This window comes from Rhinolophus sinicus, chromosome 3 (assembly GCF_057876585.1).
Source record: "Rhinolophus sinicus isolate RSI-liver-muscle chromosome 3, RSI-T2T, whole genome shotgun sequence".
In the NCBI taxonomy this organism is placed as follows: Eukaryota; Metazoa; Chordata; class Mammalia; order Chiroptera; family Rhinolophidae; genus Rhinolophus; species Rhinolophus sinicus.
Window position 1 is genome coordinate 149,268,920 of NC_142503.1, and position 26,058 is coordinate 149,294,977.

The following is a 26,058-nucleotide window of genomic DNA, read 5'->3' on the forward strand; positions in this document are numbered from 1 at the left end:
TTTTTGGGGAAACACGGTATATGCCTGTTACTCAGATGAACTGTTTTTTTCTTGAGGTATATGACATCTCCTCCAAAGACTTCTGTGAAGATTAAATAAGATGATTTATATAAATGACATACTGTAATAACCAGCAAGTAACAGATTCTTAATGTTAAATGAAACTAAATCTAGCCTAACCCTTTCATTTACATTTAAGGAAATTGAAGATCGAAAAGGTTAAATGACTTGAGCAAGGTCACATTAATTTTTATTTGGCCCCACTGTCCACTAACAATGATACTATTATACCTGATAATCATGCCTCTGTTTTACACTGGGTTTTTAATTAAGAATTGTGCCCTGGTCTCATCATTTTGGAAGTTTGTTCTCCAAAAAACATTAGGTATTGCTAGTAAGTGAGCATCTTAGGTGAAGATTCTGGCTAGCTCCCAAGTCACACTCTTTACTGGCTTCAATGCCCTCTAGTGCTGATCTGCAGAAGCAGCCTCAGGTTCAAATACAGGCAAATGTACCTGGTAAATTACCTGGTAAACAGGTAACAGTGCCCATAACAATTGTGAAACATGAGTTAAGTGCATACACATAGAGACCCACCTATAAGGACGACTCTTTTCTTTGAGAGATGAGATGTTGAGAGGTTTTACTTTCTTTTCAAACTTTCAAAAAGCTTTTTACACTTTTTGTTCCTGTTTGAATTTTTATAATAAACATATAAAACTTTTAAAAATAAACTAAAACATGGAGCAGGACAGAATCATGTGGATAGCCCAGTGGGGAGAATTACTCTTCTTCCCCTACGGCATAGCTTCAGAAAAGAGTTATACAGCCATGCAACCTAGTTATCTTATGTTACATTATGAGAAAGCTCGGGAGATAAGGCAAATCTTTACATTAAAAAAAAAAACAAAAACCCACACGAATAAACGTAAATGACCTCATTTTCTTTGGATGTACCTTATGTGTCACCAAGAGAATTACATCAATATGTGTAAGTCTTTTTAAACTGAAAAGGATTAAACCAACTTATAGTATTTACTATTAGATGTTTAAATAATATTCTAAAATAAGGAAACCAAAGAGGGAATGACTATAAAGGGGTGAAATTAAAACAAAATTTCCTCAAAGATGGCAGACTCAGGCAATGATGCTTGATGTGTAGATCTGAAACTATTATATGTTAATGTCTCACGTAAACTACTACAAGAATACTTCTTTTTTTTTTTAAGGCGGGTGCAGCTCACAGTGGCCCATGTGGGGATCAAACCAGCAACCTTGGTGTTATCAGCACTGCGCTCTAACCAACTGAGCTAACCAGCCACCCCGAAGAATACTTCTTAAAACTGAAGTTAAATGACCCTTGTGTATACTGCCTTCACTCATGAGACCTGATTTACTCCTTTTTTCTAGGTTTTATCTGGGCAGTAAAGGGTTCAGTATCCCAATATCTGTTCCAAAAAATGAAGCCACCAAGTTCGATGCCCTAATGTCCTCCATTTAATTCCAACAATCAGAGCACTTCTGTCATAATGAAAAGTAACAAACATGAAAAACAATTTCATAGTTAACATTAAAATTCTCTCCCCCAAAGCACTAAAAGAACCAAAAGTAGAGAGCCTGATCTAAAAACAATCTATGAAGTAGAAGGCTATCTAAGGGGATCAAAGAATATTCAACGATCAAATGATGCTTCAGAGAGGAAGATACCAAGATGGATATACTTTAAAAGTAGAGTAGTTATCAATGGAAATGGGTAAAATAATTTATTAATGATATAGTCTGAAAGGTCTAGATTTTTCATCTTTCTCCCTATGCCTAAAGAATGGTATTAATTTGTTTAAGTGATACTTTAAAGAGACTTACGGGCTGAAGGACCATTTGATCTTAGGCCAAAAGTTTTCAAAACATAAAAATAGTGTCCCTCCTTGGACCAGAAAGTTTTACAAAAACCTAAGTAAGGAGGTTCAGCCTATGACACCTGTTAGTTTAAAGTGTTCATAGTCTAACTGCCCAAGAGAAATGTAATACAAGCCACATAAGTAATCTTAACTATCTAGTAGTCACATTAGTAGTAAAAACTAATGAAATTCATTTTAATAAAATATTTTATTAATATATCAAAAATATGACCACTGCAATATATAAGCAATATAAAAACTATTGAAATATTTTAGATCCTTTTTTACACTGTCTTTGAAATCCAGTATGTATTTTACACTTCATAACACATTTCAATATGATTTAACCACATTTCAAGTGCTCAACAGACCCATGTGGCTAGTGGCCAGTGTGCTAACAATGTAGGTTTACGGCGCAGTATGTTTCATGGGCTACACTTAAAAGAATGTAAGAAGATGACTGATACAGAGGTGAGCATGCAGACACAAAACAGATCATCTGTATTCTTTAATTATAAGACATACTCCTTACAAAGTATGTAAAACTGTCAATCTCTTGGGTAGACTGCCTTCAATCATGATACATGCAGAATAATTCCTTTCTAGATTTTACTACAATAATAAAGTGATCAGTGTCCCGATATCCACCCCCCCACACAAAAAAGTCACTAAGCTAATATCCCAGTGTCTTCCACGTAAAGCCAAGAATCACAAGCGAAGATGATAAAGCATTTATATGTGGTAGTCAGTAAGGGATTGTATTATAACATAGGCAGAAAATAGTTGTCAAGTATAAAGACGGAGTATGAAGATGTTAGAAGCCAGCCCATCTGGAATGTCTGGAACATATGACCATCTGGAACAGAGAACTGCCAAGTTAGAATATGTTAGTGACTTAGAGTTGCATTTTGACTGTTCCTCCCAATATAAATAGGCATCCCATAGGAAAAGTAGCCGATATTCAAGTAAATCAAGAATTGCTGAGTTAAATAAAATTAAACTTATTCTAGGTTCCCCCATCCCTATAACATACACTATTTATAGATCATAATGTGCTATCATGCCCTGTGTCCATTTTAGAGTGAGTTAGAAAGAGGGCTACAGTACTCAGCAAGTCCCAACTAATTTAACACAGAAACTGTTTTCATGGATAATCTTGAGGAACTAGTATCCCAAGTTGGAAAACAACGGGAATACTCCCATAACCCCAGGGAGAATCAATGCTAGAGTACGGGTGAGGGTTTTAAGGAAACCGTACTGTTGGGCTGACTTTGACGGTCTAGTTCCTAACAACATTCCAACACAAGCTCTAAGGACTAAATTATCAGGAACACCTTTTTGACTTGGTCAAGTATAAAAAGTAAACATTTGTCTGTACAGCTATCAAACCCACCTAATTCCTACATTCAAGTAATAATGGCTATGAATTAAAAAATTAAGTAAAATCCTACCCAAAAAATCTAATTTTGGCCCTATGCCCCTACAGACCAAAAAAGAAACGTTATAAAATCAGATGGGAGTAATTTATCTGAATTGAAAGCTGCTGCAGTTGAAAGCAGGCATGTTTCCAAACTTAGTGAACTTCACAGCACAAAGTTAAATAAGTAACCAAGCAATGAGAATAATTAATGAACATAGAAACATCTAAAACTGCCACATTGTCCAGAATCAAAAGGGATCAAAAAGCCTATAAGAGTACCAATTAATACCCAAAAAGCAAAAGAGAGCAGTTTCCCCAAAGGATGGAGATTTTTCTATGGCTTGTGGAAGATGTCATTGTTTTATTTATTGCTTATTATGTCTCCCTCGACTGCAATGCAAACTTTATGAAAGCACGTATTTTTGACTATTTTGTTTACTGCTATAACACCAGAGTTCTATAAGAATACCTGCCTAATAGCAGGTACTTATTAATATTTATCGAATAAATGATTATATGAATATTAAGGAAGAATACACTGTACAATATGATTTAAAATAGACCAAAACAAACAAAAAATATTTATAAGAAAAAGAAATCAAAAGAAATATGTTTTATAGATAGTGGAAATAAATTCCTTTTTGTTTTAGAAGTCTTCTATAATTAATATGCTTTGCTTTTAAGATATAAAAAAATAACTGTTCATTTTTAAAAAGTACATTAAGATTACATATTAAACAAGAAGAAATGCATATGGATAAAATGAACTAAAACATCTTTCTCACTAGTGATTCAAACTGTGACACTATTTAAATCATTATTTAAGTCAACGTTAAGACAATAAATATTTGCTACCAGAGCACTGTGGGAGCTAGAAAGATGAATAAGATAAGGTTGCTGCCCATCAGGGGCTCAACACCTACTGGGAAAGACATACACAGTACAAAATGCAGTGTGTGCAAACTGTGATAAGTGCTATATGAGAAGTACAAGGTAAAATGTGGGGAAAAACAGCAAAGAATACAGTAAACTGGGGTGGCCTAATTATGGTCTTGAAAGCTGTCTTTGAATATGCAGAGGGGAAGAGGGAAGCATTACTGCTAAAGGGTACGGACAAAGCCAAGGAAAAGAGATGGAAGACTACACGACAGGTCAGCCTTTAAGAGAACAGCAAATACTCCAAAACATCTATCAGGCAAGGGGTACAAGGCAAGGAAATTCTCCAGGGAAAGGCATACAACCCAAATGTGTGATACAGCTGCACCTAGTACTATGAAGATGTGATGGGCCACGCAGTGAAATGGAACAAGTTGAAGGAACTGACATTAAAATTTTGTGAAAGACACTATGCTAATCTCTGGTAGAGACACTGAGTGTAAGAGAAAGGAGGACAGAAAAGATAAACTAGAAACAAATTAGAAGTGTTTGGACTTGATCCTGGAAGCAATTTAAAAATACGTATTTTAAAACTGCTTTTTTCAGAAAGGCTCAAAAATATATAAAAAATAAGTTGTTTTGAGAATCATTCCCAACATTATTGAAAAGCAATATTTCAGTGTGTTTTTCTTCCATTCTCTTTTTCTAAGATTAGGGTTTTTGTGTGTGCATGTGAACACATATATGTGTATGTTTGACTGTGTGAGATTGTGCAACTGCTGTTTTTTTATCCCACTGATATTCTAACAAAAGAATTTATTCATTTATTCTCCTTAAACATTTTAATGTCATCATAACCATTCAAATTTTATTCTGTTCTGATGTGTCTTTTAATTTGGACTACAAGGTGAAAAAAATTAATACCTAAGTTTTTTGTTTTTCATTTTAAGTAGTAAAATTTCTTTTGGTTTGTTCTGAAACGTCTTCTACTACTTGTAATAGAAAAAAAATAAAAAAATCTTTCACTCCACCAGAAATTCATTTCTATTTCTTCAGTCATCCTAGGATGGGTTTTTTTGTTTTTGTTTTCCCCCCTTTTAACCATTTATTCATCTGGAATCTTGTTGATGACTGCTATAAACTGAGGCTCTAAATTTAACCAATTGCACTAACACCATTTCTTAAATAATCCACCTGCTGATTTGTGAGGTCCCTTTTATCACATATTTGTATTATAATTGAAATACAACTTGATTATGATTCTAAAATTTTAAAAAGCATGAATAACAGTAACAAACAATATTTCATTATTAATCATTACTAAACGTAATAGTTTTATATTTGGAAATCAAGGTATGAACAATTGCAGTCCAAAATTATGCAGGTCCAAAATATATTGTTTTGTTTTGTTGTCCATCTGTCACAATCACTCCAGAGCCCATCCATCTCTTATGGTACCACAAAGGTTAATTAGACACATGTAATATAATCAAGTAGCTAACATACTATAGCCCTGACATCCCAGAACAATTTCCTGTAAAACTAACTGGATTTCTCTGGCTGGGTTTGGTTATAGTCCCTCATAGTTCATTGTCTGCATCCACGAGATCGGTTGGCTGAGCAACCTGTTTTTCATATCGCACTGTTGATTTTCAACAATTGCTGTGTTTTCCCAAAAATAAGACCTAGCCAGACAACAGCTCTAATGCGTCTTTTGGAGCAAAAATTAATATAAGACCCGGTCTTATTTTACTTATAGTAATATAATTTACTTATACAATGTAATACCTGGTCTTACTTTACTATAAGACCGGGTCTTATATATTATAATAATATAATATAATATAATATAATATAATATAATATAATATAACATAATACCGGATCTTACATTAATTTTTGCTCCAAAAGATGCATTAGAGCTGATTGTCCAGCTAGGTCTTATTTTCGGGGAAACACTGTATAGAGAACTTATTCTACTATTTAGATAAAGCAAGACATAAGTTGTACCTCTTTCCAAATAGGTTGAAACTTTAGAATACTCACCACATTTCACATCTCACTTCAGGAGTTAGGAATCCCAAGTGTCATTTTAGCTTAATTCCTTTCTGTCTTCAACTGCTTGGAATTTGGTAGCCTTGTAGCTAGAGACTAAATCAAGCAAGCAATCAACCTAGCACAACCCTCTCCTTCTGTTAAACTTGCCTGCAACTCATACCTTCTCTACAGTATATTAAATGCTTTTGCATTTTTTTTCATATCAAAGGCTTAGCACATCTTTTCTTAAAATGTGATTAGGCTTTGAAACAACCTGATAAAGAAATATAGAGCTGTCAACTTCTCAGATTCTAAATGTAAAAAAAGCAAACATAACATTTTAATAAATTACATACATAAGTTTTTTTCTATTTAAAAATGGGGATAGGAAGGTGGGAGACAGCGTAAAAAGGTAAAAGAAGAGGGGCAAAAGGATGAGAACAAGAGAGCACACGACAATAAAACAAAAAGAGGATGGAGAAAAAATTCAGGGACACAAAGTAGGAGGTTCTGAATTATCTGCTATAAACAACTTGTACCACGTGAACATGAATGCTGTTTGAGGGAATAGTTCTCTTTTCATATTTCACTGGAAATTACCTCGTGTCTTATTTTAGACTAAACGATCCATATATAAAATACAAGTTTAAAGAAATGGATATAAGAAACCAATGCAGATATTTTGGGGCCTCAGAGTCTGCCTGACATAATGACTAGAAGGAGAGGAATTGGTGTTTAACTATAAAGAGGAAAAGGAAGTACGAGTGGAGTCATCATCGCACATTAGCTGTCCCACGGGAAGTCACCTGGAGGACAGAAAGCAAGGAATAGCTTAGGGGAGGGTCACAAACATGCTGTGGGCCAACTTCAGAGGCAGACGTAGAGAAAAAAAAGAAAGCAATGAAAGGAACTCAGAAAGAAAAACTGGGCTTAAATGTGCTAGGAGCAAAAATGGAACAAGAAAAGTAATAAGAGAGAAAACTGTAAATACTTATACACTGTTAAAACCTGGCATTTAACACAACAAAAGTGTGGCCCTGATGTAAATTACCCACTAGTGTTCAAGCCTGTACCCAAAGATTTCCTCATCATCATGATATATATGACCTATAGAATGGAAAACTATAAATCACTATGCATATACTGTATGAAACCCTCCCGAGAGGAAAAGTGTAAAAACAAAATTGGAGCCCCAAAGAAAAGTGGTACCCAACACTGGGATGGCAGTAAGAGTGGTAAACCACCCACCGGAGAACAAAAGGAGCTATCTTGCTGTTTGGAGGTTCTTCGTATCCATTTTTTATAGGAGAAACTTTTTTTGGAGTGCTCTTTTTTGTTTAAAAACAAACAAACAAAAACAAACAAACAAAAAAACAACTCTGAAAATCCCAGGGAGAAAGACATAGTAAGAACTTTATTGCTCTTGGGGTGGGAGGGAAGTAACAAGAAAGACTTTTTTTAAAGAATTGAAATAGATATAAAAGGATAAGTGCTTAGTTAATCTTGAATTCTCTGGAAATGGCCTTCAAGAAAGAAATCATAGCATCCCAAAATTAAGCCTTAAGGATCATAGGCTGTCGATATGCCAGACCTTCCTAAGGCTTTGTTTTCAAGTTAGGCTACATTGATCTGACATGTCATGATTTCCAGAGGTTAAAAATAAAAAAGTGTGGCAGTGACACTACAAAGTTTTTTCTCCTTCCCTATGTCCCCAATGAGAAATTATAAAGAAATTTAACAACTCTCTATTAAGGGCACTGAACAATAAAACATTGTATTACAAGGCAGTATACAATGTATACCAGTAAAATCTACCACACTAGGGAAAGGAGAACATGTAGGCGAGTTTCAGAAAAATGTTTCACACTGCAAACAAAAAAAACCCAACGTGAGGTTACACATACTACTTTGAATTCTGATAAAATGATTTCTTTTTGGTATATTAAATACCAAATTAAACTTTCTAAAATGTCATCTGTAAACAAAAACTTACAATAAGCTATACTTTTATACTATTGAAAATAGTATATCAAGAAAACCTAAGATTTTTAATGGTAAAAACAAGTTTGCTATTTTTACTTATAAACTTCTACTACACTTAGTAACTTAACACCTTAAAACACTACATGAGGGATTGGATAGTAGAAGGTGGGAAGAGGAATAGAAGGACAATTGCACCAAACCCCCAACTGAAGTCTAAAGGAAGTTTGGCAGTTACTGAGTTAGCTGGTGCATTCATTCTGCACTGGGGAAATACCTGTGAGAGAGATACAATCGCGGTCTTTATGGTGCTGATATTCTAACAGAAGAGACCAAGAAATTATAGAATTTATCACGATTGTAATGCATGGTAACAAGAATTAGAACCTAGGAGAAGAGTGATTAAGGACCTAACTTACCTTAAAGAGTCAGGAAAGTCTCCTTCCTTTTGTAGCTAATTGAGCTGAGCTCTGAAGGAGAAGTAGAAATTTACTAAAGGGGGTCGGGGTCCAGGTTGCGAGAGCTTGGACCAGGCTGAAGGCCAGCAAGTGAAGGACGGCAGGAACAAGGCCAATTAGAGATCTCAGAATGGTGTCCTAATCTATTAACATCACGCTCTAAATGCAATTACTTAATCAAAAGTTTGAGAATTCAAAAAGAGTAGTTTACAAAACTCCACTGCAAGAGGAAACCAAGGCTACTGGATTGTTATAAGGATAATCATTTGCATGGTCTTTAAAACAGTACTTCTATTGTGAATCCATAGTTTTTCATTCTGGTTATTTAAAATAACTGAATTATATATGTAACATATTTCACACCCTCTCACTTTTTACTAGTCTAGTTAGGTCATTTATTCCAAATTACTGATGATTCATTATACTCCAACAGATTATGAACATTTAGTCTCTTTGATGGCAAATCTTTCAAATTTAGTAATAGCACCAAAGATACTGTACTTGATGTGCAAGTATGTCCCTCTAATAACAGACCCTAATATGTCGCATCATTTTTTAAATACAGCTCTATTTAAAGAAAATGGTAACAGTTCTTGTTTATGATTATAACAATACCCTTAAAAAATTGGAAAAATAGAGACAAGGATAAAGAAAATGAAATCATTCATAGCTAACTGTAACACCTTGAGACCACTACTTATTACTACTTACAAGCATTTACTTCAACTTTTACACACACACACCCCTAGTGTGAAATGTCAGTAACCCATCACAACCTGGTCTCCCTGTCTCTGCCCTTGCCCCTCTAAAGTTTCTTCTTAACACAGCAGACTAGTGAGCCTTTTAAAACCCCAGTTGGGTCACGTCACTCCTCTGCTCAGAGCCTTCCAATGTCTCCCATCTCACTCAGAATGAAATCCTAAGCCTTAGTGCTTATGAGACCTGCACGGTCCTACAGGAATCCATCCCTACTCTACCTCTGACCTCACGGTGACCCTCTGCCATCCTCTTACCACTTGGTCTCCTGGGGTGTCCTTCTCAGGACCTTTGCATTTGCTGTTCCTTCTGCCTGGAAAACTCTCCCTTCAAATATCATCATGGTTCTCCCTATTACAGTACAGTAATATAGTAATAAGAATCAAAAGTAATCATAGCATCTTGTAAACAGATGGAATGTTAAGCTAAAAAAGTTCTTTGAATTTTATTGTGGTTAAAAAAATAACAGCCAACATTTATTGAGCACTCACCATGTGCCAGATTCTATACTAAATGTTTTACATGAATATCTCATTTGATCTTCACTCAACCTTATGAGATAAGCACTATTTCCATTTTACTGATAAAGGAAACAATGTCAAAAGGTTAAGTTACCTGGGTGGCAAACCTAGGCAACTAACTTCAGAATGCATTATAATGACTTATGCTGCTACACTGGACTGCCTCTTTGTGATTCTGATTGTTTTCACTTTAAAATAGTGAAATGTGTAAGATTTAAAAAATAAAATTACTATACTTTGTAAGCTTTTATGCTTGGCAGAGAAATTTTCTAACCATCTTAGAGAAACTTAATTTAAAAAAGAAAGTACAATCATCTCACTGGTTCAAAATATATTACAGAAAAGTGACAGCTGACATTGTGCTCTATAATTACAAATGTATAAAGTAAAAATACCTAAAAATGTGTGCCGCAGGAAGACTCACACAAGTATTTGACCAGTTATGAAGTGCAAGGTAATACTTAGACAATTCTTTCAGCAGTAAGTATCTAAATAGAAGCTGTTTTTCTAAAATCACATCTAAAGTAATGAAAGCCTCGTCCACAGAGGACAAAGGCAAGGAAAGACTGTAGAGAAAAATAGAGCCAAGAGTAACTTCATCTTTTGAGTCTCCAGAAATCCATGTCCTATTGTTAAGCCTCATCAACAAGTAAAACAGAAATACTACCTCAAATGCTCCTATTGCCTTTGAACCTTCAGGATTGTAATTAAATAACCTTTCCATTTCTAATCAATCCAGTCAATATAATTCACTTTTCAACTGCTTTGAAAAAATCAAAACATTCTTACTAGATCACGGTGATGATTGCACAAATTTATAAATATACTAAAAATTTACCACTGAACTGCATGATTAAAACAGGTGAATTTAATGGTATGTAAATTATCTCATTAAAGCTGTTTTTAAAAAAAATCAGCATCTACATAAGAAATGCTCAATAATTACTTGTAAAATTCTAAATGGAGGAAATGAAACAGTTTATACATAAAACTGGGCACATAAATATGAGCATTTTCCTTTGAGCTCTTTATAATTTAAGTACCTCACCCCTTCCTTGCAACTTTTATAGCAAAGGTTGTGAAGTATGTTACAAGTAATTGGTTACTAAATGTTAAAGTACCAAAGTCTATGAATAATACACCTGTAGACAATATATATAATTGGGTCTTGTTTTTTTAATATACTTTGACAGTTTGTCTTTTAACTTGTGTATTTGAACACTCACATTTAAAGTGATTATTGCTATAGTTGGATTAAAATGTATCAAATTTGTAACTGTTTACCACTCATTGCCCTTTTTGTTTCTTTTATCTTTCTTTTCTTTTTGTGTCTTCTATTCTAGTTCTGCCTTCTTTGGTTTCATTTGAGCATTTTATGATTCCTTTTCCTCCATTCTCTTAACATATCAATTATACTTCCTTTTAAAATCTTTCTAGTGGCTACCCTAGGGTTTGCAATGTAGTTTTATGACCTACCCAAGTCCACTTTCAAACACTACTGCTTCACAGTTAGTGCAAGTCCTTTTTTAAGAGTATTTCTCCCTCCCACCCCTTACAACATGGTTGTCATTCATTTCACTTATCCATAAGCTATAATCACCAAATACATTATTTTGAACAAACTATTATCTATTAGATCAATTAAATATTAAAGCTTTACTTCATCTTCATTTATTTCTTCTCACTCATCTTCATGTAGGTCTGAGTTTCCGACTTGTATCATTTCCTTCTCTTTATAGAACTTCTTTTAATATTTCTTGCAAAGCAAGTCTACTAGCAGCAAATTATCTCAATTTTTGTCTGAGGAAGTTTCAACTGACATACCTTCAAGCTGAGTCTTTCCTCAGTCATGTCCAGTCTACTGACGGACCATCAGGCATTCTTCATTTCTGCTACTATGTATTTAATTTTTAACAATTCCTTTGGATTCTTAGTTTCAACCCCTCTGCTTGCATTACCCACCTGTTCTTGGATGTTTTCTATTTTTTTTCATTAAAGCCCTTAGCATGTTAATCATAGTGGTGTTAAATTCATGGTCTGATAATTCCAAAAATCTGTGCTATATCTGCATCTGGTTCTGATGCCTGGTTTTCCTCTTCAGATTGTGTCTTCTGCCTTTTAGCATGCCTTGTAATTTATTGTTGAAAGCCAGACAATATTAGGTAAAATATTTACTGAGGTAAACATGAGGTTTTATGTTTATCTGGCTAGGAGTTAGGCTGTGTTTACTGTGGTGTCTGAGGCTAATATTTTCTCTAATGTCCTTGTTTTTGTCCCCCATGTTCTCTTTGGGAGTCCCTCGACTCCTTAAATAAGGTCTGAAGCTTATGGTTATTTTTATCAGTAATCCTATTATATTATACAGGAGCCCCACTGATGTGGTGATGATGTGGGGGTGGGAGTGAGCCAGATTGGGGTTTTCCTTCCCTCGGGCCAACGAGGCTTTGGTAAAGCCCCAGTTGGTTAGGCTCTGGTAAAAGAGCTTCCCTTAAGGCAGGCCTCGTTAACAAGAAGAGAGAGCTCTGGGCTATTTCAAAATGGTTCCTTTTCTCCTCCTCCCACTGTCCCTGCCGCCCATGCAGGAAGTAAGAGGTTTTTCTTACTGGTAGAATCTGGTAGGGCTCCAGGTAAAACTCAGGAAAGTGTGGGGACTTCCCTAAGGCTGAGACACTGAGTCTCCAGCAACTCATCAGTTGTACTTTAGAAAGTGCTCCCATCCACAGTGGCTTTAGCTTTGAGCTTCTGCCAACTGTAAGCTATGATTCTCTGTATCTGCCTGTCTGTCTCCAGTTTTCCAGGCAGCAGTTTGCCCCATGACCTCCATTCTCTGCGGATCTAAGAAGAGTGGCGGATTTTCAGTTTATTTGACTTTTTTTCTTGCGATGACAGGAGTGACGACCTCCAAGCTTTGTGTCAGACCAGAAACCAGAAGACACTATACTATATCGTCTTCACTGGAAGCTGAGTTAAGACTATCTCCAAAATATAACTCTCACTCATTTGCATTCTCATATGCTTTACGCATAATCCTGCGTTTACCCAAGGGAGACAGGACCATATCAAGCAGGTGACTATCATCCATTGTTTGCCCGTAAAGGGAGTGAAGATTGAGAACTGACATCTATATCCTTTGAGTAGTTTTCCCAGCATGGCAATGGGATACAGGAGTCCACGCACTGCTGCCCAAGGGCCCAAACCTGCCAGCAGTAGAACAACTCTGGCCATACCCACTCATTTATATATTGTCTATGGCTACTTTCCTGACACAACGGCACAGTAACATAGCTGCTACAGAGGCCTATCTCCTGCAAAGCCAAAAATACTACTATCTGGCCCTCTCAAGAAAAAGCTTGCCAACACCCTGGGTTATGCATCCCACATTTTCTTGCACATGTGATCACTGGTATTGTGTGTGTGTGTATTTGTGTGTGTGTGTGTGTGTGTGTCTTTTAATTGGTGATCTGGGCTGAGTGCAATGACGACTATCACTGTTTAATTTTTATTCATCAATTCATTTTACATACACTTACTGAGACTAACAATTTTAGTTTAGTAGAAATCTTTTACAACACAGTGTAAATGATGCTATAGCAGAATTATATTCAAATACTATGAAAATTAAAATAAACGAGTCATTAACTCTGTCTGAGGTACCCAAGGATTAATACTAAAGTTCTGCCACAGAGAACTTTGGCTTAATATTTCTTTATTAGAAGATATTTCCTCTAAGCTAGTGGTTCTCAAATTTCAGTATCTATCAGAATCATCTGGAGGGCTAGTAAAACAAAGACTGTTGGTCACAACCCCAGAATTTCTATTCCAGTAAATCTGAGGTGAAGCCCCCAAATCTGCATTCTAACAAGTTCCCAGATGATGCTAATATAACATTTTAAGAAACCACTGCTCTTAACAAACCCCGTAGAATCATATAAAGACAATTTTTAAGCTGAAAGGGTCTTTTAATCTAGTTGTTGTACCTCTCTGAAAGAACGAATATCAGACCAAAAAAAAACAAAAAAAACAATCAAACAAAAAGGCTCTATGTCAGATAGAAAGCCCTAGCAAACTAGGGGCTTTTTATGAATTTGAAACATTTCGGGCCCTCAAAATTTTTTTCCTGTTTTAGTCATTCCCGCCTCACTTCCCAGATAAAGCCACCTCCCTCTGTTATGTGCCCTTAACTCACAGGTTTCCTTTGCCATCCATCTTTAGGCTTTAGCCACGACTAACAGGTTACCTTAGCCTTACGTCTTGGCTTCTAAAATAAATACTAGGTCAAACCCTCCACAAGGACCACACTTTAAAGAAGCGATTTCCACTTCAATGTTAAGGAGTGTGTGGGGTAGAGGGTGCGAGGGGGGGTGTCTTCAAAATTTCTTGGGAATTAGGTTGGGACACAGATATAGCTGATCAGTCCACGAAACCCTAACTAAATACTACTGTATACTTATTCATAAAAGGTTATTGAACTATGTAGTAGTCATCTCAGTATTTTAAAAATGAGAGACACAATGGCTCTCACTTCGGACATACTTGTACTCGTACATTATTTTCCATCTAGATATAAAGTGAAAGATATTTGACCAGTAGAACTGAAACTCTAAATAAATGATTACTTCAGTTTTACCAATGCAATTAAAAAAAATTGTTTCTGTAAAACAACAGAGTTTAATAACCTGTTTGGGGAGAAAATTACCACATTAAAAATATCAAATATAGAAACTTTAATATGTAGAAGAAAAAAAATAAAGCGCCTCTAAGGATATAGTAGACAAAAATGGTACTAGTGAGTACCTACTGCTAGATGAGAAATAGAAAGATGCAAAAGGGGTTGCCCCTAGCTTCAAAGATCTTGTTAATTAAAATGGCACGGAGAAAAAAAATTACGAGTGTGTAAGTGCTTAATTGTACAGAACTCACTATGTACAACATGAAGTCAAGAAAAGGCCAATGTGGACTGGAACAGCTAAAGAATGTTTCATAGTATAATGATTTGAGCAATGACTTTAAAAATGGTTAAAGTATGATTAAGTAGGATTTGGAAACAGAGAAGTGGAGATTCCAGAAAAGATACAAAGGAATGAAAGCAGATGACAAAAATAGAAAACAAACAGTGAAGTGGAGTTGAATACTGGGGAACAGCAAAAAATAGGGTTGGGTTGACTGTATGGGGCTAGATTATACAGGCCTTTGAAAGCTGATGGAAATCTTTAGATACGACATGGAGGGCAAGGCGAAATTGAGGGTTTTTAGAAGGGAATTACCTGAAAAAGGATGTTTTAGAAGACTTAGTTTGGCAGCGATATACAGCATAGTTCAATCGGGGGCAGGGGGAAGGCCAGGGGCAGACAGTGGCTATGCTGGCGCTGTAATATTCCAGGAATGAGACGGTAAAGCACTGAGCTATCTATGGTCCTACAGTGGAAAAGAGAAAATAAGGAGAAACTTAAGTGACAGCGCAAACTTGGCAACTTGTTAAAATACTGGATATGAGATGGCGATAGGAGAAAAATCAATTATGAAACCAATGTTGCTAGCCTGACAGAATGTGGTATCTACCACCAAAAGGAGAATAATTGGAAATGAAAGCAAATTGAGGCAGCAAGGCACGATGGCACAGAAGAAGGGCTACTGTGGAAATGCCAAGCTTACAGTGACAATGGTAGCTTCCTGTTCTCTGGAGAAGGAGTGAGTAGATGTGGTTCGAGTTGTCTGTTCAACCCATTTCTTGACGTTAGCAAAGCAGTGAAAAGAGGAAAGCAATGGATGGCTGAGAAATAAGTGTCTGGATATTCAAAATTAAAGAACATCTAGAGGAAAGGCGATGGAAAAAAAAAATGTTAATCAGAGGTAAGGTCCACAAAAACAGGGATCTCGTATCCTTGCCCATGGAATCCCCAACGCCAGGTGGAGTAGCCGATACAAAAGCTGCTCTCAAAAAGGAATGAATGAGAATTTCCAAAGTGCGAAGGAATCAAAGTGAAAGAAAAGTTAGAGACGTAATGAAAGATAAAGACTGAAAAAAGGCCACTGAGTTGGCAAGAAGAGCAGGAAGCCAGATGCAAGAGTTGAAAAGGACAAGAGCACAGAGAGATCTAATGAAGTGGAGATGGTAAGCTGATGGAGAGAGGTCAGCTAAAAGGAAGAGTAGCAGGACAGACAAAGGGCATTCTTTCACTTGTTTGGATATTTTTCCAAACGAAAAATAACACCTGTTCATTTAAGAAAATGTGGAGAATAAAACAGGAGGAAAAAAATCATAGTGTTCCACCACCTAAATGCAAACACAGTTAACACTTTTAAAATGTATGTTTAAACTTATTCCACCAAAACTATGAGTGGGCTTACATATCATACAACTGCATAGAACTTGAGGGACTGGAGGGGAGGGAAAGGAATAAGGAAAACAGCAAAACCAGTGAGCAATGGTTACTGTAGTTCTTAAATTTTTTCTTAGTGGTCAATAAAAGTACTTTTCCGCTTTAATTATTTTTTATTATTGAGTAAAGATTTTTGCATATTTGTTAACTGTTCATATTATTCATCTTATAAAATGAGTATTTACATTCTTTATTCACTTACCTACTGACTTTTTCTCTTATGACTAAGAATGAGCTCTTTAAGTCACTGAGAGATCAACTCTTTGTTTTACTGCAAAATCTTTTTCTCCAAGGTTGTTTGCTGTTGTTTTAAGGAAATCAGTCATACGCATGTATAGTCACAGGAAAAGCAGCAGTGGAAAAGAACAGTTTGATGATGGTGACCAAAATTGGGTATATGTTGGAACAAATTCCATAAATACACGGAAAAGGATAAATTCAAAACGGGAAAACAAACTGCATCGGATAACGGAAAAGTTCATAGACAGAGATGCTAAGATACAGGAGCTGAGATATGGGATGAATGATATATGAGGGACCCCACACCAAACATTCTAGTTCTCTTCATGCAATGGCCATCCTTCAGGAGAGTCAATTCAGGGTACACAGTCCTCTTCCAAGGCTGTTACAGGAGCAGTTCCCACCCACCCCGCCCCTTTCTTCTCTACTTTTACTCTATATTCTTTCTTCTACTTTTGTACATTAAAATTTAGGTGAGAGGATTGTGATTGGTAGAAACCCCACTCCTCAGTCAAGCCAATTTTGTCCTATTTTCCTCTAATTATTCTCATTACCAACAAAGTTTACTGTCATCAACAACTCTCAGTCTAATTTCTGCTAGTGGAAATAAAGATTTCCCAGTAAGCACATTGATAAATGTATCTGGATCAATAGCGCACCCCTTGATTTTTTGTTAAGGCCACCACTCTGAATTTTGCCAATAAAAATATGTCCTCACTGAATCCCTCTCTCTTCTAATTCTGTACTTGTTTATACCATTGCTTATACCATCAATGCATTTAACAAAATCTTACTTTTGTTAAATTCAATCGATGATGCATACAACTATTCACACAAGGGATGAATGTTTTCAAGACAGAGATGGTGTCTTATTATTTTTTAATCTTCCTATGTCTATATGTAGTAGACAAATGGGTACTGCATTCAGTTTTCCTTGACCACTTTCGATTCTGTACAAGTTCCGGATGAGTCTTTGACCTTCGCTCTCCTTTGAACTATGTGTATACAGAATGTGGCCAAACACTCCTTACTAACATCTCTTCCTTCAGAAAAAGGGATCACACATTTAGCAATCTGACAGTTAAATGAAACACCAACTTAACTCCAAGCAAGATGTCACTGAACTGACTCTTATCTAATTAAACTTTTAAAATTTCATATATACTGCAAAAACAACGGCAAGTTCTTGGCTATTACATAATATTTTACTGTCATATTGTAAATTACTTATTATGTAGTGTTTGTTTTGTTTTAGACTTATTGTCTCTGAATTTCTATGAACTTTACATATTAGAAAATGAGAATGTTTCACTTAAATTCAGTAAAAATTCACTAAAATGGACTCATCTCAGGTAAGACCAGTCTAAATTACTGGGGGGAAAATTTTATACAACTCAGATCATTGTTCCCTGGGAGTTGGGAAAAGTTTCACCGAAGCAGTAGCACACGAGTTGGATCTTAAAGGTAGATACTTATACCAGCAGAAAAAAAATGTTTTAAGGTAGCAGGTAGAGACCCACATAAGCATAATTAGAGAAGGTAATGAAAGCAAAGAAAAAGATAGGGAAACTGAAGTAGTCACTTAATATAGTAATTTCCTGTTCTCATCTTGTAGCTACATGGTGATCAAAGTAGGAAAGTCACAGAAAAATAACAATACAAGTAGAGAAAGAAAACCCAAACTTAAGTACGTTCCAGGCTTAGTTTGTGTCTTAAATTTAGGTATCCTAAATGGCAATACCATAGCCCTAGGGATTAATACCCTCTAACATGACCAACAGTTCTAATGCTTTGCCTATAATAGAGCTCAGAAAGAAAAGGGGAGGTAATTATAGGTCATAAGTACCATCACTTCCTATCCCCACGCCCTAGGTAGCCATTGCGAATCAATCAGATTTAGCATGCAAATTCAAACCAATCTGCTAATCCTGTATTGGAATGAGTGTAAAAATATCTTTTGCTCTCTGAACCCTTGCTATCCCAAATCAGACTACGAATGGGTTTAGGTAAACATATATACACATATATTTTAGATAAGGCTATTTGGAGATGGTATTTCACACCTATGAATTCTTGTCTCCCAAAATTCCAAGACATAATAGATTGCAACCTGTCACTCTGATCTCTCACTCTTCGAATTCAGAAACCAAATAGAGAATCAAACAGCAAGGAATAGCTGTATGTTTTCAGTTTGTTCTAAGATACTAGGAATATCACTTCCCAGACAACTTTTTGTAATATATATAGGAGCCACCGTAATCGATACCTGGTAGAGGTATTGTGCATAATTAACCAAACCTCTTTGTTTTCCATTATCTCTTATAAATAGGAGGTACATAGGGGCGGCCGGATGGCTCAGTTGGTTATAGCGCGAGCTCTTAACAACAAGGTTGCCGGTTCAATTCCCCCATGGGATGCTGGGCTGCACCCCCTGCAACTAAGACTGAAGGATGACTTGGCTTGGAGCTGATGGGCCCTAGAAAAACACACTGTTCTCCAATTAAAAAAACAACAACAAAAAACGAGGTACACAGATAGGCCATGAAACAGAAATAGTAAATGTCTCAAGAAATAAAAATTAAATTATGTTTTCAAGCTTTGATTCATGTGGGTTAAGGTTAAGTGTTAACTATCTTAATCTTAGCAATCACGTGTATTAAGACTTCAGAGCTTATTGCTCTTTATTTATTACCCTGCACAGGGCAGGAAGATTCTTCCACCTATCGGTCCATGCTACTCATCCTCCCCTGAACTCTTAGAACCCTTGAGATAGAAAGACTGGTTGAAAAGGAGGCACTGGATAAGGAGGCACTAGTTTACTGTCGGAGATACAGAGCAATCATCTTTTTGTTTTGTTCTCCTTTGGACTTAGAAAGAACACTGTCACAATGATACACAAAATGTCTACCCTAAATGAAGAGGAAAAGTTGTGAAGCTCCACCCTACCCGGAATTATTCTGGAAAGAATACACACCTTTCTTATTTACATAACCACGTTTACAATACAACATTTACCACTGCCTTAAAATATTAAATTATTACTACAGGAACAAGGTTCTGTGTGAGGTGCTTACAAGAACTGAGCACCTCTTTATAAACAAAACATGCACACAAATAACCACCAGTGCAATCTCTCAACTAGCAACTAGTAAACTCCCCAACAACAGGGATTACTGAATAGCCTTACATATTTTTGCATAAAACAGCTCTTAGAACACTTTAAATGTAATACATGCTCAATAAGTATTTGCAGACTGAATCTCATACAACAGACCTCTCACACAAGGTAACAATAAATGAATAACACCTTTAGATAGTCCTCCAGAGCTAACACCCAAGGAAACATTGACACATCCTAATAATCCACCCATTGGAAATGTTCTGCTGATTGACTGTGATTAGTTAATGCTGTTAGTCCTCACTATGCTATAGTATACTTTATTATTGCTGTCAATATTAATTTAGTAACAAGAGTCATAATGTAAGCTAAAAAAAAACCACTTGTTGTAAGGTCATCTAATATAAACCTTTCATTTTCTGGACAAGGAAACTAAGGTCTACTTTTCCCACAATTGACACTTTGATACTGGTCACCTTTTTTCCAGGTCTCCTAAGTGAATAAAATAAACGTTTTATTGCACATTTTTGCTTAGGTTAATACTGCAAGGTTAGTCTTACAAGTGAATGGACATTCCTCAAACGCCAGTCTCCTACATACGTAGTACTTTGTATACAGCTGGTACTCAGGTAAGTACCAACACTGTTCTTGCTTAAAGTGCTCAATTTAAGTAAATGACAATATTCATCTTAATTATTTTCATTTGTACAATTTTAATGTGCAATCACTAATACAAAAAGTGATTTGATGTACGTTTTTATTCAAAGCATATTTCATAACAAAGAAGACACTTCTGCCTTTTCTACAACTGTGAAGCTCATTTTCATCTATAATACTAAAAACTAATAGTGATACAGAAACCAAATCAGTTCTGTACATAACATCATTAAAGACACCTCCCAATGAGGAGGGCAAATTGGTCAATTATTTATACATAGACACCCATTACCTAAGCTAAACAAGGTCAGAAAAGGGGGCTTGAAATTGCTTTTCTGGTCAGTATAGAAGACAATTTTATCAGTTTGAAACCATAGAGGAAAGCAAGGGAACTGCCTTCTTTCTGGAATAAAAACAGTGTTGGGATGCAACCATCACATCTGGCCTCAAAAAAGCATCCAGTCTTTGGTGTGCTTGGTATGGAAGACAGGTTGAATTCAGGGCAGGTAGCATGTCAACCAACTAATCAAAATATATGAAACCAGTTGATATACTAATCAGTCTCTAATTTTAAAGGAAAATGAAGATCATGGGCTATGGTTAAAATAAACTCTAAAGTTATGAGCTTTATAGTAAATGTTTCCCACTGCAGCTGAAGGAACTTATAATAACTATTTCTCAGACAGAGCTAATATATTGCCTGACCTAGCTAATAAATTGTCTGACCTAGACCCAAGGACAAAACTTAACTACTAAGTTCTAGGACAGGGGACAGAAATCTGGACTAATATGGCATCACTTATGTAAACCTGAGGATCACCATACTTTGCTCATTGTAACTAAGAAATAAGTTGAATAAAATTGCTCAATTTGGGATTAAATTAGAATTTAGACAATATCCCAAATGGTCCACATATATTCTACTTTGATTATAATTCTAAGTCTAAAATGTACTAGATTCAGAAGTCTGTATGACTTACAAGACTGAATAAAGACAGGGAGCTCTGGCCCCTGCACTGCTTCCAGGGTCTGATAATAAATCAGAGGAATCCTATAAGTTCCCTGTCATTCAATGTATCTGTTTCCATAAAGTGGACAGGACAATCACACATCTTATAGGACTGTTTTAAGAAATGGTTTACAAGGTCTTATTTGCAAATAAAGAGTTACATAAATGAAAATAACAATTGATAAAAATTAATTCTTTCCAGAACCCCTGAATTTTTTGAGTAAATACAGTATTAGAAAACTTTCTACAATGAAACATCAGGGTTTCTTTTGAATTTCTAGGTAAAGGTTTAGAGTCTATATTACAGCGTGATTGTAAATATGTTCGTCACTCCCACCCATGTAAGTATGATTATTCTTAGATCTAACTAATCACAAAGAAGATTGCAAATGTAATTTTTTCTATCATATTTTTTCCACAGCTATTTTATTCTACCAGGGTTTCAAGTAAAACTGCTTCAAAAAGAAAAAAAAAAATCACTTAGTAAAATTTTGTTTGTTTAAATACAATTTTCTTTTTTCTTTCTTTTTTTTTTTTTTTTTAACTATGAAGACACTGGGAGATAAGAGGAAAGAAAAATTTCCTTTGGTATTCTTTTTTTGGGTAACGAAAGAGGGGTGCGATGTAAATTAAATAAGTTTACCGGGAGGTTAGGTTCTGGCTTTGTTTTAGGTTGCCAGAATGAGTCTTCACTTACCAAAAAGATATGGGTTACTAGTTTTCTTTTTTTATTGAAAAGTTTATATTATAATTCTATTGTTTACAAAATATGCAGAACATTCTTACAGCATATTCAGGATTAAAACACACCTCTGTAAGTAAAGCTCCTTTTAAGTGAGGAGTGCAAAGGATCTGGATCTTTGTCCATGGAGTGGGAATGAGGAAGGTAAAGAAAGATGCAGGCCTGGTAACTTGGACTTCCGTTGAAGATATTCATAAGTATGTCACACGAACATTACAATACTACCAAGTTAGGAGTATTTTTATTTTCTAGACCTATCTTAAAAATACATATATCCAATTCTTACAAAACACGGTTCCGATCTCACTAAGTACCATAATTTCAACTTTGAATACGTAATCTTTTTTTCAAAGACTCATTTAATGCTTGAAATTATCACGGGCATACTTTTATCAAACAGCATTTTAGTTTAACAAACAAAAGTAAATAATTATGAAGTGATATAATAAAGAACTCATTGTCCAGCTAAAGGCCTAAATCACATAGTGTATTTATATTTGTAGAATAGGACAAGTACAGACTTGTTTGTGATCTGCAAGTCCAATAATTTAGAAACTCTGATCAGCCTAAATGCAAAACCCATTTAATAATTTTTAAATTTCACATTTCTGTTCAATGTCATTTCAAATTCTCATTAGTAATGTTACCAAAGATTGACATACGAAGTAGTACAAAACTGATAATCTCTCAGAACATGACCAGGTGATAAAAAAAGGTTGTAAAAAGATATTGTTGCCTCAAAAAATGTGAAATGAGACACCTAAAGAGTTGCAATCTTAGCTATTAAAAAAGATTTCAATTTAACATACATCTACTACTTTTTAGGAGGAGATGGTATTGAAGGAGCTTTCACTTTGTAACGTCTTTATATAAAAATTAAAACCTGTACATTTGGGGATTAAGATGATTGTTGCCCGTTATTTTTTCAGAGCAAGTATCAAAAACTGAAGGGCCTCCACCATAAGTTTTTCTCACATTAAAGTCAGCACAGTTAAGTTGCAATGAATGTGTAAATATATATGATTAATGAAAGAACAATTAAATCACATCATTTACCAAAAAGAGCACTCCGCTATCATTATTATTCAAACACTTCAATCAGCTGCCTATACGACTTACTCTTATTTTCAAAATATAAAATGAAGGTTCTTTTTCCCTTACTGTTTTCATAATAAATTAAAATGTGTATTGCTAACTCAACTAACAAACTGCCTATCTCAGTCTTTTCCCTGGCTATTCTTTTAAATTTGTGTTTCTTAAAAGATTTTAGTCCTTTTAACTGTGACATTATTTACCTGAATGTAAAAACCAAAGTGCTTAATTCAATTTAATGATGATTTCAGGAACACTAAAGTTAAACTAAGTTAACAGGGGAAAAAAACCACTCTGGTTTCTGGAAACCTTGATGGTAGTAGGATATTAACCATCTCTTCCTTTAAATTACAGCTTTAAAAAGGGGGTGAGGGTATCCATTGAAGAATAAATAAAGCTCTCTCTCTCTCTCTCTCTCTCTCTCTCTCTCTCTCTCTCTCTCTCTCTCACACACACACACACACACACGACAATCCTATTTATCTGACCTATTCAAGTAGCTACAACAGGACTATTGTCAAAGCCAAAAATATTCTCATTTAAAATATTTAAACTTCATTTTAAAATTAAAACTGAAAGCAAGATACTCAGCTGCCAACTACTGTGTAGTATGAAACTATTAAAGCCTGCACTGACCTACTTCATATCAGCATCATGACAATATGGATGTATGCCAAGAAAATAATGAAAATTACTATATAACAAACCTTAATTTTTTATATAAAAATTGTCACTGTTTAGAAGTGTGTAAATACTGTACTGCAATGCCAGCTGTTTTATGATACATTACTTTTTAAATTGCAATATAAAAGAAGTTTTGATATTTTACTAGTCAGATTCAATGACAGACATGCAACATTTCATTTTTAAAATCAGATTTTTTATACCACATTTAATTCTATTTTTAAACTTCTATTAAAAGCAGTCTCTTAGACCAAATTCCAAATATTGCTTTCCATTTTTAAAATAGCTCTACACTTTTTAAAAAATGTCAGCTAATGAAGAATACTGCAAAAAACAATGCAAGTTCACATTCAAAGAATATGTGCAATGGCTCTAACAGGATAGACTTAACTCAATGTATTTAATTATTAAAAGACTGCCACCAGTCTTTCACAGTTTAATGCGGAAATACTGGAAATTCTCATACAAGAAAGTACAGGAACAGCAAAAGCTATTTCATGTAGTTTCTAAAAAAGACACAGAAAATGGCAACACATTTAAATTAAAAACCACTTTAGATTGTAAACCACCACCTTAAAATAAAATATATTAAATATACTAAAGAAGCCCTTTCTTCACAATCAATGGAAATAATAAACTCCCTGAAAGAGAAATTTAATCTGAGAATAATGAAGGCAAAAACATCCAGAAACAGCAGCTAAAGCAACTGAAAGGAAGAGGCACATTAGGTTTTGTGCTGCCTATTAATATTCCTGCGCACAATGTCTGTTTGGTGAAAATTCACAATACACCTCTTCCTCCTGTATGACTGCAAAACGGAGTAAACACATTTCAGATTCCTCAGTCCCAAATTCATGCTACCATCATGCAAGATGACTTAATTTCGACCCATATTCCTCTCACACATAAGTGAAAACCACAAATAACTTGTTTATCTGCACTCACAATTAAAGAGGGGGTAAAAGCATTTGGGGGCTATGGAGACCAGGGGCTGATGCAAAGTCCCCACACCTCCAGAGGCCCTGTAAATATGCACCCGACTCTGGATACCCACATTCAATGAAAGCATCAGCCTGCTCCTCCGCTTCCCCTCCCGCCGCCCTCCACCCCCTTTGCAGCAGAAATGTGCCTGGGCTTTTTTACCCCAGCGATGGAGGATCCTCTTACCAGATGGAGTTCTTGATCTCGTGTTGCAGCGCGCTGGCCTCTGTCCCTGGCAGCCCAGGCACAAGGGCTGGCAGAGCCACCCCCGAGTTGGGGGCGTTGGGGGGAAGCTGCTGATGGGCATCAGGCTGCTGTGGTGGCGGCTGTTGTTGTTCCTCTGCCATCGCTGCTGGAGGGGTGGGAGGGAGGGAGGGAAAATGGGGGCGCGGGGAAGGGTGAGGAAAGAGACGGGGAGGGGAGGACGAAGGGGGTAGGAGGAGGGGGGAGGGGAAGAGGAGGAGGAGGAGGAGGAGGAAGGAAGCTGGATAAGCTAGGCCTTTACCCCAGGGCTCGAGTGAGTCGCTTTCGCCTGCCGCCTGGGGGACATCACCGGGGAGACCCAGCGGCTCCTTACGGCCGGGGCGCTTCACCGCGGGAGAGGCATGGCGGCGCCCCTCAGCCCCCCGCCGCCGCCTCCTCCAGTCAGCGGCCGGGGCTGGGGGCGGTGAGGAGGGGGCGTCTGAAGATGAGGTGGGGGGGGCAAGGCTCCCCCAAATCCAAGGAGAATGGTTGCTTGGGGACTTCGCGGCCCGGCCTTCCTTTCTTGCCCCCGGGGCTTTCTACTCCGGGAGCCCCGCGCTGCTGCAGCCCCAGGCTCAGCTCCACGCCACTCCCCACGCCACCGCCGCTCGCTCCCGGCCCCGCCGCCGCCGCCGCCGCCGCGGCCACCGCTGCCCTGCCAGCCCCCGAGGCAGCCCAGCGCGCGCAGCCGCACTGCGGCCCGGAGCAGACGGCAAAACACCTACCGCTCTGCCGGGCTGGGGTGGGGGTGGGGGGGCACGGGGGGGGGGCGTGGACCGGGGTGTGCGGGTGACGGGTGCGGGGGGCTGGGAGGGGGGCGCACGGGTGCGGAGGGCGGCGCGGGCCAGCGGGACCCAGAACGCGCGCCGCCGGGGAGGAGGAAGGGACTGGGCGAGCTGGTGGAGGAGAGCAGGAAAACGTGGGGGAGGTGCTGGCGGGATAAAGAGAACTTGCGTGAGGAGGAGA

At 36.8% G+C, this 26,058-nt stretch overlaps 1 protein-coding gene across 2 annotated transcripts in view; it reads right to left on the reverse strand.

Moving 5' to 3' along the window:
* RFX7 (regulatory factor X7) overlaps positions 1-25,489 on the reverse strand; it is a 96,587-nt gene extending 71,098 nt beyond the window's left edge. Inside the window, exons 1-2 of one of the 2 annotated variants that reach the window (XM_088797221.1) lie at positions 25,355-25,489; positions 25,036-25,198 (exon numbers count right to left, since the gene is read on the reverse strand). In XM_088797221.1, coding sequence (XP_088653347.1) covers positions 25,036-25,196 — 161 coding nt within the window. In that variant the 5' untranslated portion in view covers positions 25,197-25,198; positions 25,355-25,489. Of the gene's footprint in view, positions 1-25,035; positions 25,202-25,354 lie in introns of both variants that reach the window. The other variant, XM_088797222.1, reaches the window with a different exon arrangement.
* Positions 25,490-26,058: the final 569 nt, after the last annotated feature.